Here is a 16,333-nt window from a genome sequence, read left to right as displayed (position 1 = left end):
GCTAAGTGAGACATTGAGTTTGCCCCATTTTATGACCTTTCTTGCCACAATTGTTAACTGAATCACAGCAGTTGTTAACTTAGTAACATAATTAAGTGAATCTGGCTTCCCCATTGACTTGTCAGAAGCTCACAAAAGGTGATCACATGACCCCAGGATACTGCAACCATCCTAAATATGAGTCATTGCCAAAATCTGAATTTTTATCATGTGACCATTGGGATGCTGCAACAGTTAAGTGAGGAAAACAGTCATAACTCACTTTTTTCAGTGCATTATAACTTTGAATGGCCACTAAATGAACTATTATAAATCAAGGACTATCTCTATTCAATAAATGTACATCAATAGCACAACAGCAAACTGAACATGTTAAAACACATATCATGGGGTCCTATTCAACTCTGTGCTGTTCAACATGTTCATCAATTACCTGAGTGAGGCATTAAAAAATTATTATCAAATTTGAGGATGTCAAAGTTGGGGGTTGGTGAACACCATTCAAAAGGATTTTGTCAAGCTGGAACAATGGAAAAAAACAGCCAAGATGAATTTCAACAGCAAATGCATAATCTTATATCTAGATTATAGGGCAGACATGTCAAACACAAGGCCCGGGGGCCAGATGCAGCCTGCGAAGTGGTTTCATGTGGCCCACGAAGCCATCCTGGAAACAGTGAGGGAACGGCCCCCGCTGCCTTAGCCCTGGCCGGCCGGAAGCCAATGTACAATTTTGTGGTGGCCATCTATGCTGAAACATTTAGTCTTAGCTCCACAAGACTGTCTAGAAACAGTGAGGAACCAGCCCCTGCCGTGTTGGCCCTGCCCACTGGGTGCATGCTGGGGAGGTGTCACCCTTTGTGAGGAATGAAGAAATGGACCATGCCTTGGCGCTTGCCCCAGTCCCACCCCCTTCTGCCAGAGACCCTCAGATCTGTCCCACTCCTGCCCAGGCCCCCACAGGCATCTTTGACACAAACGATGTACAGCTGGCCATGCCCACCCAGTAGGCTGCCCCTGCCAAGGGCAACCGCAGTGCTGATGAAGCCCTCAATGAAATTGAGTTTGACACCCTGTTACAGGAAATCACAAATGTAAAGCTATGGAATGGGGGGGGGGACCATGCTGAACAGTAGTACATACACTGCTGTTGTGGAATCTTAAGTGCTTGAAGCATTACAATCCAAATATGAAACCATGTGATACATGGGCAAAAACTCAAATGAATCAGAGGCAGCAGCAACATGGACCAGACTGTACCTGATGTATGGCATCCAGTTCTTTGCACATTTTAGGAAGGATACTGACAAACTGAAGAATGCCCAGAAAGAAATAATCACAATTATAATGGACCTGGAAAGAAAAACTTATCAGAAAAAAATGGAAGTGCGAGTATGATCTGCCTATGATTGTTGAAAGACACAATAGCAGTTATCAAATATATAATGGGTGATAATGCAGAACTCGGCATTATTCTTCAAAGTTGTTCCAGAAGATAAGCAAGAAGCAATGAGGTTAAATTACAAGGTGGTAAATTTTGGACAGCAAGGGAAAAAAATCCTGATAAAAATAAACAATGGAAAAGACTATCTGGGGAGGAGGTCAATCTTCAGGAAAAAATACTTAAACAGCAGCTGGGTTGCCATCTGTTAGGATGTTGTAGTAATGGATCCATGCTCCAGGCAGGGGATTGGATAAGGAGATCTTCACACTCCCTTCAAATTGTATGTTCTATTATTCAGATTAAAAGCACTAAAGAATGTGTTAGATACATATATTGTTAACAAATGTGTATGTAAATCTGGTTATTTGAAATTAACACTTTTGGAAATGTGCAAAAAGTACATGGGGACAGCACATTTATGCCCAAATAGTATAAAAACAAATACTATTATAATTAGAGGCAAAAATGAGATTAAATTTGAATGCTTTTACAATTTCTCAGGTCTAAATCCAGCAAAAGCATTGTTATTTAAATTAATAAGATCAGTTTTTGCAAATGGAATATTGTACCTCATTATTAGAAAGCAGCTTTCACTGCAAAAAATGACTTACTATACTATTTACTGCTCAGCTAACTGGAGGGAATCCAACAAGCATCTGAGTAAACAATTACTGAGATAGACAAGCTTTGAACTAAGGAACAGGACACTCCTAATACATTTCAGCCTAGAAATATTCCCTCCCACTTCCTTTTCTTCAGTAGCCTAACTTGCAGATAGGATTTGTTTTTATTTAACAATTAGGAGTTAGGAATCATCAATCTATCAACAAATACTAATCTGTTCTGCCAATCCCTGGTTTACAAAAGATAGTATACGTTTTGTACAATACAAGGGCTCCCCACAAAACCTGGATAAAACAGATACAATAAATCACACAATAGGCAATTCAGATACTGATTTATTTTTACATTTGTAAATTACATTATAATACCCAGACAGGTAAAAAATTGAAAATCTGTTATCCGGGAAGGTTTTTTATGGTTCAGTACAAAAGAGCAGTATATAATTCACTGTTCAGATTTAAATGTTAATGCCGATTTAAATTTTAATGCAAACTTAAACTTCAATGCTACATAAAAATGCTAATCCTAATTAAAATGCAGTCCTCTGCTAGCAGTAGATTTACTATAGTAGATCAAAAGTCATAAACATTAGTTTATGCTTAAATGCTCACAAGCAGGGAACAAAGCTATGAGTTTTCATCAGATCATTGGACTTAAATAGCACACTAAACTAAAACTATAAACTGGGCCAGTTTATAGCTCAGAGGACCATATGAACCCAGGGAATTCAGTAAGCCAATACAAATGATACATCAATGAACCACCTGGAGATATATAGGCAGCCTTCATTTAGTGACCACAACTGATACCAGCAATTCAGTCTTCAAGTAAAGTGAAACTGCAAGTGTGTTTATGATCCTACTTCAGCTTTCCTTTGCTTTACAAATCTGCAAAGGTCATAAATGCAAAGATTGGTTGCAAAGTTACTTTTTCATCACTTCATAATTGCAGTCACTACTCAAGGCAGTTACTAAACAAAAACTACTGTGATGATGATGTTATCCATGTCTGACTACTGTACTATTTTTCAATGCAAAGGTTTTTATTTCATTATATAAAATCTACTACTAATTTATTTGAAAATCTTTCAGTTGCCCTTTTTAAGAAACTGGATTGCTTCTTATATTAATATGAAAATGTTATTTGGAATCCAATTATCAATCACTGAACTTCCGTGATGGACTGTGTGGGAGCCAGTAAATTGAAATTCAATCCTTGGAATACTCTGTGGATTTCTTTGCAAAGTATTCAGCCCAGTTTAGATGGCTTGCACTCTTCAAAGCACCAAAATGTGATTCTAAAATCCAGTTTATTAGCAAACTAGGCTGTACATTTCATTAACTGCACCATATCCTTCCTAGACCAAGACTACCAAACTGGATTCATGCACTTTGAAGCAATCTATGACTAATTATTGTAATGTAAGTTTTTTATTGTCCTGGAGAAATTACCTCTGGTGCCATTCTTTTGCTCTGATAATGTTTTATTTATATTGCTTTAAACTGAAAGATCCACAGGGAAATGGAAAATGAAGGGCTAGGAAAAAGCTGTTAATAGAGGTTAAAACTAGCCAAAAATTAAGTTTAGACACAAATTTGTAACTATTTTACTGGTATATGAATCTTAATTACAAAAATATTAAAATTCAATGCATAAGTCAGAGCAAAGTATTTAAACTTTCATAGACCCTCTGCATTTGTAATGAAATCAATAGTACTGATCCAGGGAAAATCATGTTGATTAGATCTGTAAATCCGACTAAATTTCAATAATCCATTCCTTCCCCCTTTTTTTAGTTCTTTGCTAATAACTGATAAAAGACAACTACCTGAAACAAAAACTGAACACACATAACAATCTTAGATATTAAAGTATACAACTCTTGCAAAAGAACCTTTTCCCAACTTTAAAGTTACAGGTTCCCACCAGAAAAGCCAATTCAGACCAAACAAACAAACAAAGTTTGTGTTAATGTTTATTAAGAAATGAATTCTGTACTCTTATACATGCTAACCTCACTGTAACTTACTAAACTCAAAAGGATTCATTTCTGAGCAATGTATGTAGAATCACATGCAAATCTTTCCTCAGTGTAATTATATACAAAAGAGAAGACCTCTTTACATATCTATAAAGTAAATAGAACAAAAAATGAAATGTAATCACAGCCTAGTAAAAAAACAGAAATAGCTGCTTAAGCAATAACAGAAAGCAATTGACAATCAAAGCAAGTTCAGTGATTTAGAAATGCTTAGAACCAATTTCCCACTTTTTTTTCTGGCAAAGGACATCAAATTATACTCCAGAATCACAATCGTATTGGTATTGTTGAGCCTTACTAAAATAAAGGAGAGACTCTCTTTAGCAAACCTAATAAAAAATTGCTGCTGCATAAATTATTTTTAACTTCAGAGGCAAACTTCTTGTTTACTTTGGTGCAGATCATTCCATTAATACATCACATTTATAACCATTAATCCTCACTTCCACTTTGCTTAAGGTTCAGGGTTTTTTGTAAGAAATTGAACATCAGCAGTTTTATGCATTTCATATTTCTTGCTATAAAACCGTACAATATTACTTTATTTCAAGCTACAGGATTACTGCTATCCATCAAATAAGTAAGTTCAACAGTTAAAAGCATGCAATTCTGCCCTTAGAAATCTAAACAACCTGTTATTATTAATGGAATATTCTTTCCACTAAGCAAGAGATAAATGTATTGAGCTTCTTAAAAAATCAACACATTTCTTACCATTAAGTCATGTACTGCTGAAAAGGATAAAGTTCAAATAAGTTTAGTAAGTTCAAATCCATGTTATCTGACCTCTGCACTGAGAAGTGGGATTTAGTATTAAACTTAAACGTATACTTTAGAAATACCCGGATGCCTATCATTTTTAAAACTTGTCATATGGCAGTGTCATAAAAAGCCAAATCAAGGTAAGGACCACCCGCAGATGGCAAAATTATCCCTCTCCCTCCTTCCTAACCAAGTGCACCTTACTTCAGTTCTGGCCACCACTTCTCTCCCTCCTGTATCAGAGCAACGGAAGACATTAAAAAAGGGAGAACGGGGCGAAGTTTTACAAAAACAAAGCGCGCAGAATGGCCCTCTTTCCGTCGCCCCGCCGCCGCCGCCAAAGCCAGGCGCCCGCGATGGTTCAGCCCAGCCGGTGAGGCCTGCGTCCCGCTCCCTGCAAGCGGCGCGCGCCAACAGGCAAAGCCAGCCAGCCAAGCAGGCGGCGAAGGAGGAAAGCGGGGGAGGGGAGGCTCCTGCTGCTGTTGCCGCCACAGCGCTCGTCGCCGCCTCCCCCCCGTCTCTCCCCGGCGGGGGCTCCTCGCTACAGCCTCTCTGCTCCGCTCTCGGTCATGTGACCCTAACGTAACCGGACAGGAAAAGCCGCCGCCGCCGCGCTGACTCCGTTGTTGGCGCTGCTGCTGCTCCTGGGCTGGCGGAGTCCGCGCCCCCCCCGCCGCCGCCGAAAGCGCGAGCCAGGTGAGCGCCGCCTGACCCCCCCACTCCATCCTCCGAGAAGGCGCGGGAGAGGGGCGGGTGGCCGGGAGGGAAAGAGGGGAGGGGGCGCGTGGCGGCGAGGCAGCAGAGGCCCTTTGCTCTCCTCCCCCCCCCCACTATTGTATTGGCGGTCGGGTAGGCCAGGTTCAGACCCGGAGAAAAGGCTGGGGACTCCCCGGGCCCGGAGGGAGCTTTCTCAGCCGAGACCCCGAAATGGCGCCGGTGGAGGCGGCTGCCACGGGGAGGGGAAGGAGAGGTCGCCCGGTTGAGGCTGCTAAAGAAACTCCTGCCCTGGCAGAACCTGGTCTGATCCGGGCTTGGCTTGGCCCGGCCCGGCCCGGCCCTGAACGCCCTCGCCGAGCTGGGTAGCGGCCTTTCCCCTTTTTCTCTCACCCGCGGCGGCAGCAGCCCGGCCTAGGAGGAAGGGGGAGGGGCAGGCGCCGAGGCAGCCGCGCGGAGCGGGAAAGGGAGGGAGGGAGGCAGAGAGAGAGAGAGGAAAGGAGGGGGTGAGGGTGGGCGGCTCCGTCTGCGTCTCCTCAGCAGCCTAGGCGGCCCTGGCGACAGCGGCGGTTCCCGTCTCTCGCGCGCCTAGGCGCCCCAGCCCGCTCGCTCGCGCTGCTTACGTCGTCTCGCGCCGCCGTCCGTACGCCCCGCCGCCTCCGTGCGTTGCGTGTGCGCGCACGCGGCGGCTTCGCGTCGCCTGCGCAGGGGAGAAGGCGGGGCCGAGGCGGTGGCGCGCGCTGGCCTCGGTTGCCTGCCCCTTTTGCTCCGCAGGCAGCCAATAGGGAACGCTGGCGGGCTGTCACAGTGTGATTCACGGCGGGGGCGGGGGGGGTGGGTGAAGAAAGCTTGCGGTCCTCCACCGCTGTAGGCTGCTGTTTTTGCCCGCCCCGTTGGCGTCTGCGAGGCTTTGCTGCCTCCTGAGTGGTTACCTCCAGGCTTTTTATTGCCGGCGCTTGGCGAGAAGTTCCTCTCTCCAAAGGGAGGGACAGCCTCTCGGAAGATGTTCTGCTTTTTTTTCCTGGGGCGGAAGAGGCTTTCGAATGTTGATCCCACCCTTCTTCTGGACGCTGTTTTTTCTGGGCAGGGAAGCAGTGATGTTCTCACAAGTATCCAGAGAGATTTCGCCTTTATTTAATGTTAGAAGCTGCCTATAAAATCGAACAATTGTGAATTTACGTATAATCTAGAAAACAAGATTTGTTTGGTTTTATTTTTAATTTAACCTCAAATGAATGCTGTGATTTTTTTTTATCTAATCCATTTTCCCGTTTGCTGCAAGTTTTCCTGAATAGTTGAATTTGTTGTGCAAAGCATTTATTAAACAGACGTAAAATATAAAATGAAATATCAAAACAGCTGAAAAACTAATTGAGAGAATTCAGTACTAATACCAAATGCTAGTACTGAATATACTCAGGACTCCTACAAATATTTCAAAATGCTGTGAGGGATCAAGAGTTTTAGAATTACGTTTGGTTTAATTCTCTTGATCCTATGCAGCATTTCCATTTTTTTTAATATTGTAAAACTATACATGTATATTTCAACACAAAATCCTCATCTATTTGCTCTCAAATTTTTATTGTATTTCAAGCTGTCTACAAACTGAAGTATTATGAATGTGATGGCTTTAAATAAATTTGATTTTTTTCAGTTGTCTGAAATATATATTGGTACATTGCTAGCAAACATAATGAGCATTATTGTGCTATTTATTATGTTATCTATTCTTGCTTTTATTTCCTTTGTTGATTTTAATCTTCTAGACAGTAGTCATTTGATTGAAATTTGGGTGCTTGGCAGCCCATTCACATTTTCAACCACAGTATGCACTTTAACTCCCCCCACTGTCTTTGCCCTTTTGGTCTCTTCACCAAAGATCTTCAGCTGATCTTTGCTTTTTCCTCCCACTGCTGGTGAGGCCTACCCAGCCAAGGCAGCTATTGGCCCTCCTTGTTTTATCTAATGAGCATGTGCTTGTGATGGAAATTCTAGTCCCAGTTTGGGTTAAGTGGGGACTGCTTATATGTTTCTTGCTTAGTTACAATAAGTAAAAATTAGGTGGCTATGAAAATCAAATAAATAAATGGTTTTAGTACCTATGAATTGTACCCTTCCAAATGTCATGTTCTTTGAGCATATGACAGAATCTTTAAAGAAATGTATTTTCAAGAATTTTTTCTACTTTACAGATTTTAAAAGATGGATTTGGCCAACCATGGACTTATTCTTCTACAGCAGCTTAATGCTCAGAGGGAGTTTGGTTTCCTGTGTGACTGCACAGTTGCTATTGGTGATGTGTACTTTAAGGCGCACAAATCCGTCCTTGCCTCTTTTTCCAACTACTTCAAGATGTTGTTTGTTCATCAAAGCAGGTAATATATACATATATATCTGTAATATATATATATATATATATTTAAAAATTATTGTAAACTTTTCAGCTAGTTGAGTTAAAGTAGCCGGAAGATATTGTCAAACATTTAGTATAGAGCAGTGGTTCTCAACCTTTTTAATGCCGCAACCCCCAACCAGTCGTAAGTCGAGGACTACTCAACTGGTGCAGCACCGTTTGCAGAATGGGACTTTTGGCGGGCTCAGCAGGGCAGAGACAGCCTGGACAATTCTTATTGGCTTTTGAAAGCCAATAGAATTAGACTCTATTCAAGAGAGAGTCTATTCTATTGGCTTTCAAAAGCCAATAGAATAAAAGGGAGTAGCACAGCTAAGGAAAAGGGGGGGGAATGGCGACCCCCGTGAAATGATCGCTCGACCCCAAATGGGGTCCCGACCCACAGGTTGAGAACCACTGGTATAGAGTTACTTTATCTACCTTAATAAGTAACATGCAGTGCAAGCTGCAGATCATTTAAAACAATTAGAATTTAAGCCTTGCTAACTCAAATACCTGATTCATGACCCAGGCTCCACCACTGTAATCCTGAAGAGTTCTTTTGGTGTAAATTACAATTTCCTAAGTAGCAGGGAACCAAAGGTTAATGAGGGGAGTCCCTACCCATCCATCCCAGGAAGAACCTAGCTTTCCCTTTATATTGGCCATAGGAGAAAGGATAAGAGCTTTGTTTATCCTTTCCAGTGAGATAGTGTTGGAAGGCAACACAGTGTGGAATCAGCCAAGAGAATTTAGGACTGTGAATTGCTATTCAAAGAAAATAACTAGAAAGAAGAGGTCAGTCTGGCCTGAAGTGGTTACAGATGTCAGAATGGGCTTGCGGAACTGTTTGCCATCTGCATTTTTCATTCTCTTCTCTTGTATGCCTTGCCTTTTTAAATAGTAAGCCTGAGGGTTGGTCTGCCTTCTGGTTTAGTGCTTATGAATCACTTTAAGAAGTAATTATTGTCTGAAATGAAATAAAAGCATGGGAGATGAAAAAAAAATAAATTTAATCACTGTCTTTATTCACAGCAGTTGAGATTACAAATATTTGCGATAAGATGAACAGATGTATATGATACATTTTGCTTCCCATACATCAGTATTCTTCATATTAAGTCTTTACTATTAAAAGATTAAGAATTGGGAATTGGGTTCCATTTGCCTTGTTTATTCATGGCAGCTGAAAATTTTGAATTCTTCAAGAAGTTATTGACATTTTATTTTTAAAGATAAGCTGTTAACATACTTCTATACTCCATTAAGCAAAGGTATAGGTTCTGCAATATATGCAAAGGTTCTGCTGCTAAATATAGACATTTGCTGAAAAATTGGCTGTAGGGACACAGATCCTCATTATTAAACAAATTAATAGGCAGCCTGTGACCCCTTGGGTCATTTTTTCAGAGATATTTTCTTGCCAGATTCCTCAGCTCTTTCAAATGGCAGAGCTTCTAATGTTACCTTCTGGGAGGAGGCTTCGTGGTATCCGAAGCAGAACATCCAGATTGAGTCACAGTTTTGTTCCATAAAGTATTAACTTTGTGAACTCTAAAGCCTCCTCCTTCCGTTATGTATTCAGGATGGACAGTGATTAATATTTATATGTTATTTATATGTAAGGGTCTATACATATGTTGTGTATAGTATGTTTAAATGTGTGTTATGTATGTGTACACTTTGAGAGCAAGCAACTCAATTTCATTTTTAATGTGTGCCATTGTGCCCACAGTAAAAATGACAATAAAGGTTATCTATATCTATCTATCTATATCTATTTATCTGCATGAAAAGTTAAGGGAGATATTCAGAGAAGTATCTGCCTTGAAAATAGCTCAGGTTGAGCTGTATAGCACAGTCAAAACATCAGAAGTCGACCACAGAAAATATTTTATGATATTTTGTATTATGCCAAAATGCTTTAGGATAATTTTTATGTCATAAAATGTTTTATAAAATTTCCAAAATTGAATTCCATGTGAGTCACTGGTCCAAGATTTTGAACACATTCTGTAAGTTAGCTTATTTGAGAAACCTTGGCTCAAAAGATTTTGCCCTACGATGCACTGTTTCAACCAGTTAGAGCAGGGGTGTCAAACTCAATTTCATTGAGGGCCACATCAGCATTGCGGATGCCCTCAGGGGGGCGGGTAGGTGTGGCCAGGATGTGTGCGGCCTACTCGGTGGGTGTGGATGGAGTGGGTGTGGCCTATTGGGTGGGTGTGGCCAGCTCTACATCGTTTGCATTAAGGGTGCCTGTGGGGGCCTGGGCAGGAGTGGGACAGATCTGAGGGTCTCTGGCAGAAGGGAATGGGACCAGGGTAAGTGCCAAGGCATGGTCCACTGGAGGAGCCTTACTGTTCCTCTCAGGCCATGCAGGGGGGGGGGGCTTGTGGAGCTAAGATTGAATGCATTTCAGCATAGCTGGCCACCACAAAATTGTACATTGGCTCCCTGCTGGCCTGGGCTGGGGCCAAGGCAGCAAGGGCCGTTCCCTCACTGTTTCCAGGATGACTTCGCAGGCCACATGAAACCACTTCGCGGGCCGCATCTGGCCCCCGGGCCTTGTGTTTGACATGTCTGTGTTAGAGATTACAGACACAAGTGTTTTAGTAGTATATGGATGTATCTTTGAGAATGGAACACCTCAGCTGATTCCTCAGCAATCAAGTAAAGTGGCAAATAAATCCCAAATTGTCAAAATATAGGAAGTTTTGTATTTCATTTTTGATTCTTAAGTATTTGTGTGGTACTACGGTATAAGCTACTGTATTCAGTTGTACTTCTTGAACCAAATAACTTTTATTTAAAATCAGGTATGTGTTATGACGTTATTTCTCTAAAACTGACTAAGTACAAATTATCTTTTATTCCTTCACATTGAGATCTGAAGGGACAGCAAAAGCAGCCCTGAGTCATATTACTTAAAGAACTATTGCAATAAATACACAATATTCTTTAAGTGACTACCTTTAAAATTGTAGAGCCTTCCTATGCCTAACTTCAGAAGAAAATCACTAAGGTTAGTGAGACTTACAGGTAGTCCTTGGCTAATGGCCAGTCCTTGCTAATGGCCAGTCCTTGGCTAATGGGCATTTGAAGTTATGATGGACCCCCCAAAAGCTACTTACAACCTGGATTTGAAGTTCTGACATCCAGGAGCCCCTGCTGCATCAGGTGGCTGCATTTTGGGCCCTTGGCAACCAGCCCATATTTACTGCTGTTTTCAATGCTCTATGGTCACGTAACTGCTTTATGACATTTTTCCAGGGGAATGGCGTTTAATTCCAGCTTCTGGCAACCCCTCCTCCCAAAACAAACAATGGGTTCGTGTAAGACTGCCCCAAAGTCATCAAATCTGGTCTGGACACATAGGTGACACACTTTATGGCCAACACCACTTACAACTGAAAGCACGGGCTCAAGAGCCGAGGTGGCGCAGCAGTTAGAGTGCAGTACTGCAGGCCACTTTAGCTGACTGTGTTCAGCAGGTCAGCGGTTCAAATCTCACCGGCTCAAGGTTGACTCAGCCTTCCATCCTTCCGGGTAGGTAAAATGAGGACCCAGATTGTTGGGGGCAATGTAAATATATATATACATTGCTTACTGGTGTACACCGCTTAGAGAGTGCTTGCACTTAAAGCGGTATATAAGTCTCATAAATAAATAAATAAATAATGGTCATAAGTTGAGGACTACCTGTGTTTCCGTATCAATATGTATTAAAGGGGTGGATGCCTCACAGATTTCTTGTGATCCTTTTTGTTGGAAGACCTGGGGGCAGCTTCTAAACACCCTACCATCTTGTTTTATTCATTTATTTATATTTCATATTAGTTAACCGCCCATCTCCCTCATGGTTTGCCAATGTTGATGTTGCAAAAGTATTTCCATGGATGAAATTCCTGTATTTTAGTAGCTGCAAAAACGTAGTGAGAGTGAGCAGTAGCAGAGGGAGGCAACTTTTCTGTACAGACACGTGTAAACAGGAGGAATGCCTGTGCTTTCGGGCCCTAAATCTAATCATTCCTGGTGTTTAGGGGAGATACTGCTGCCCTGAATAAATACTATAATACTTCTTTTTCCCCTTTTTCTTCATTAATACTGTAACTTTTTTTTGCAGTGAATGTGTCCGCTTGAAGGCTGCTGACATACAACCAGATATTTTCAGTTACCTCTTGCATTTGATGTATACTGGAAAGATGGCACCTCAGCTCATAGATCCTGTTCGACTCGAGCAAGGGATAAAGTTCTTGCATGCATTCCCATTGATCCAGGAGGCCAGTCTTGCCAGTCAAGGAAACTTTGCACACCCAGAGCAAGTTTTCCCATTGGCATCATCATTGTATGGCATTCAAATTGCAGATCACCAAGCCAGAAATCCCACAAAGGCAGTGACGGCACCTGACAAGCCTTTGCGAGAAGCACGGCCCCAGCTCTCGAGAGTGAACCAAGATCAGGTGCACGAACCCTCCCAACTATCCCAGATACCACCACCAAGTTTGCCTCAAGTGCCCCCAACAAATATGGTTCCCCCTGACCCACTGCAGTCTTCACTGTCTCCTGAGTTAGTATCAGCTCCTTCTCACCCTTCACCTGGAGATGAAACCAACATGGAAGCCTCTTCCTCAGACGATCAACCTGCCTCTCTCACCATAGCACATGTCAAACCAAGCATTATGAAAAAAAATGGAAGCTTTCCCAAATACTATGCCTGCCACCTCTGTGGTCGACGTTTCAATTTGCGAAGTAGCTTGCGTGAGCATCTCCAGATTCATACAGGGGTGCCCTTCGCATCCAACCAACACGGGGAAAGTAGCATTCCCTTGTCTCTTTGTAATAATGCTCCTGAAAAAGATGCTATGGATGCGACCGAGGCCGGAATGATCAGTGACAGCGAGCTGCAGCAGATCTCAGATTCACCCATAATTGACGGGCAGCAGCAATCAGAAACCCCTCCACCCTCGGATATTGCTGATATTGACAATTTGGAGCAGGCAGATCAAGAAAGAGAAGTGAAAAGGCGGAAATACGAATGCTCCATTTGTGGACGCAAGTTCATTCAGAAAAGCCACTGGAGAGAGCACATGTACATACATACCGGCAAGCCTTTCAAGTGCAGTACTTGTGACAAAAGTTTCTGCCGGGCCAATCAAGCTGCTAGGCATGTATGTCTCAACCAAAGCATGGATACCTACACCGTGGTAGACAAGCAGACTCTGGAGCTCTGTACCTTTGAGGAAGGCAACCAGATGGACAACATGTTAGTACAGGCCAACAAACCCTATAAGTGCAACTTGTGTGACAAGACGTTCTCCACGCCTAATGAAGTTGTCAAACATTCTTGCCAAAGTCAGAACTCCGTCTTTACTTTAGAAGAGGAAAGATCCATTCTACTCAGCGGGGGAGATGCTGAAACCACAGAGAGCGATCATTCAGTTTTAGACTCTATCAAAAAAGAACAGGAAGCAGTATTGTTAGATTGATTGTGAAACTTGAGGGGGGTGGGTTTGTAACAAAAGGTTATGTTTGTTTATTCATATTTTTTATTAAACTTATCTTCCTCCCCACTCCCCACTATAACTTCACTGACATGAAAGGAAGTCTGGCTCTATTCCCAGTAAAAGCCTAACATTAATAAAGGGTATTATATCAAATTATAACTATTGATTTTAATGATAAGAAAGAAAATATGTAGGAGTAAATTCCTTATCTTGGAAACTATGTTACAGTGATAAATTGCTCAATGACAGGACTGTAAACAATTTGAAAAATTGTTTAATTATACTCTTGAATGCACTGAGAAGGTGAGAAGAAAACTATGTTGGTCAAGTTTCAATTGTTTATTCTCAAACCTGATTACTTGTTAGAAGAAGATTAGTTAAGGAAATTGATTCCTAAATGAAATGCCTATAGCTGTGTCTATTAGTCATTTTACAAAGAAATTCCTTTAATAGAAGCAATCCATTTTTTTTAATCTACACAATTTTTGACAAATGTTTAAGTTCAGATCAGTCCACTGATATTATATCCATTCACAAAGAATAAGAATATGATCCTAAGCACACTTGAGTTGGTGGTAGATCCTATCCATGGGGCTCAAACTTCTAAGCAAAATGTGCTCAGGATCATATTTCATTAAAGTAGCAGTAATAATGTGATGGCAATCATTTTATATGCATAATGTGTGTGCCTGTGTGCGTGCACAAATGTATTTACTTCAGGCATGTATGTACTGCATGCACCCTTTTCAAATTGACCACTTTTTTGAAAACAGTTTTTAATATCAGTAAAAATACTCTTTTCAGAAGCGTATTTAAATTACACTGACCATATGAATATTTATAGCTGAATTAAAATGAATAATGTTGAAGCCTATTATGGCTCAAAACCTGAAGGAAGTGAATTAGAAGAACTCTACAAAGTAGTCCTTGTACCTCCCTCCCTATGGGAGTAACAATTTTCAGCCTGTTTTTGAAATACAGAAAAGAAGAAAAACAATCAAAGCAATTGTCTGAATTTACCTGATTAATAAGTGAAAATTACGAGCAAGGGAATCAGATCTTAATTTTTAATTACTAGCATCATTTTATAACAGAGCAAAATAGAAGAATGACCAAATTATATCATGGCTGGTTTTCAGGTTAAAGTGGAACTTTGAGCGGCATCCTCTCTGTTCTTTGTATTACATTTTCGTAGGTTCCAGTCTGGCAAAATATGCAACAAATAAAGAGGATGCATTGTACAGTCACTTTGCTATGGACCGTCTATCCGCCATTCAAAATCAAGTTGTTGATTTTTATCTTTTAATATATAAATAAATGGATATTCTCCAATAGCCTAAAAAACTAAATTGACAAGTGTTTTCTAAAATCCCACTGAAATGCAGGTAAGTATTTTGATGGGGGAGAAAAGGGAGCAGTAATTAACTCTGCTCTTGTATACATGTTTTGTTTTAAGTATCATCTTTTTTGTGTCTAGCTATGTTCTCCAGTTTGTAAGTTTTTATACTTTATTTCACAGAATAAAAATGGTATGAAAATAATTTTAATTTTTGTCAAGTCAGAACTGATTTATCATATTCCATTACTGCACATATGGTCAGACTTTTGACCTAAGGATTTCCAACACGGCAAAAAAAAGTGATCTGTTGCACTGATCCTGGTAGCTAATTCTGTGCTGAAGCAGCAATAGCAATTGGTGCTGGAGAAGCAAACCTTGTGCATCTCAGGAGCAGTACACAACTGGATGTTTAATAATACCTGGGTTGCCCTTGAATACTTGTGCCCGTCTTAAGCCTGTATTTCTGCAATTCATTTGGAAATTTAATTCTAATAATGGGCATGTGAAATACAGCTGCCCTACCATGTGGCAATAAGATAGATCAATAGAAAAGTATGCAGTACATTAGCAGGGTTCAGTTTACTTCTTAAATAAATGGAACTATTTCACTTCCCCACACCTTCATCAAATCATTGCCATCTGCATAGGCTGAGGACAAACAACACATAGTGCTCCATAAATTGTGAGCCAGCAACTTCCATGATCTTCACCTTATCTATGTTGGTCAGATGTATCTGGAATTGAAGTACATCATATGGAAGACCGTACATGATCCATCCCCTTCTGGGTTGTTCAGAGATGTGATAAGAGTGGAATTCCCAGTGGCCTACAAATTCACACCAGTAATACAGTAGCTCTGTTTTTAATTTCCTTCATGCCAGCTGGTAATTATGTCAGTTTTTCCTGCAGAGCTGAGAGAGCTTGCTGAGATGGCTCTATTGTTGAGATGACCAATTTTATCCCTCTGGTTGTCTAGGGCTTGTATCTTTGATTTTTTAAAATTATATTTATTCATGTGAAGTTTTATATTTGATATCTGTGTTTTTACATAATTTTATTGTGTGCCACTCAGGGTTGCTTTTGGTGAGATAGGCAACTATGTAAATTTGATAAAATAAATAGCTCTGAGAAAAGCTCATGGACAGACCAAGTAGCAGATAGAAGGCAAACCTTTTGCTGGTCCCTGTCTTATGCTTGTTAGAGACTTGAGATGTTAAAGCCATTGGTCCTAACAACAAGTTTAACACAATCTATCACGCAGCAAAAACCAACATGCCAGGATGGGCTGTTTGAGTATAGTATACTATTTACTAAGCAGGATCTCTGGCAAAGTTGTTAAAAACCTGCACCTATAAACCAGGATCTGACTGTATGACAAGATTTGAAAATGTTTCCAAATGTTAATTTGAATTTAGCAGGATAGTTCCATGTGTCTTAAGTATGCAGAGAATTGCATCGCACATTGATTGTATTTGGTGGGATCAGGTTTTGTGGCAACTGGTCTTGT

At 40.9% G+C, this 16,333-nt stretch overlaps 1 protein-coding gene across 2 annotated transcripts; it reads left to right on the top strand.

Annotated features, from left to right (window-relative positions):
• The first annotated feature begins 966 nt into the window (after positions 1 to 966).
• ZBTB2 (zinc finger and BTB domain containing 2) lies at positions 967 to 15,034 on the top strand. Of its 2 annotated transcripts, none has more exons than XM_039346915.1 (3): positions 967 to 5,567; positions 7,781 to 7,963; positions 12,107 to 15,034. In XM_039346915.1, exons 2-3 carry the CDS (start codon positions 7,791 to 7,793, stop codon positions 13,467 to 13,469), a joined length of 1,536 nt encoding a protein of 511 aa, XP_039202849.1. In that variant the 5' UTR covers positions 967 to 5,567; positions 7,781 to 7,790; the 3' UTR covers positions 13,470 to 15,034. The 2 variants fall into 2 exon arrangements, with proteins under 2 accessions (XP_039202849.1, XP_039202850.1); XM_039346916.1 differs by lacking the exon at positions 967 to 5,567 and adding an exon at positions 6,468 to 6,724.
• The last annotated feature ends 1,299 nt before the right edge of the window (positions 15,035 to 16,333 follow it).

This window comes from Crotalus tigris, unplaced genomic scaffold, assembly GCF_016545835.1.
Source record: "Crotalus tigris isolate CLP2741 ecotype Arizona unplaced genomic scaffold, ASM1654583v1 scf7180000018030.5226217, whole genome shotgun sequence".
In the NCBI taxonomy this organism is placed as follows: domain Eukaryota; kingdom Metazoa; phylum Chordata; class Lepidosauria; order Squamata; family Viperidae; genus Crotalus; species Crotalus tigris.
The sequence above is the reverse complement of the archived record's forward strand: the minus strand, read 5'-3'. Positions and strand labels throughout refer to the sequence as shown.

What these genes read in the sequence shown, in the direction of transcription:
- ZBTB2 (XM_039346915.1), top strand. Translation starts at nt 7,791, where the DNA reads ATGGATTTGGCCAACCATGGACTTATTCTTCTACAGCAGCTTAATGCT. An exon ending in TTGTTTGTTCATCAAAGCAG is followed by an intron (nt 7,964 to 12,106) that starts GTAATATATACA and finishes TTTTTTTTGCAG; the next exon opens with TGAATGTGTCCGCTTGAAGG.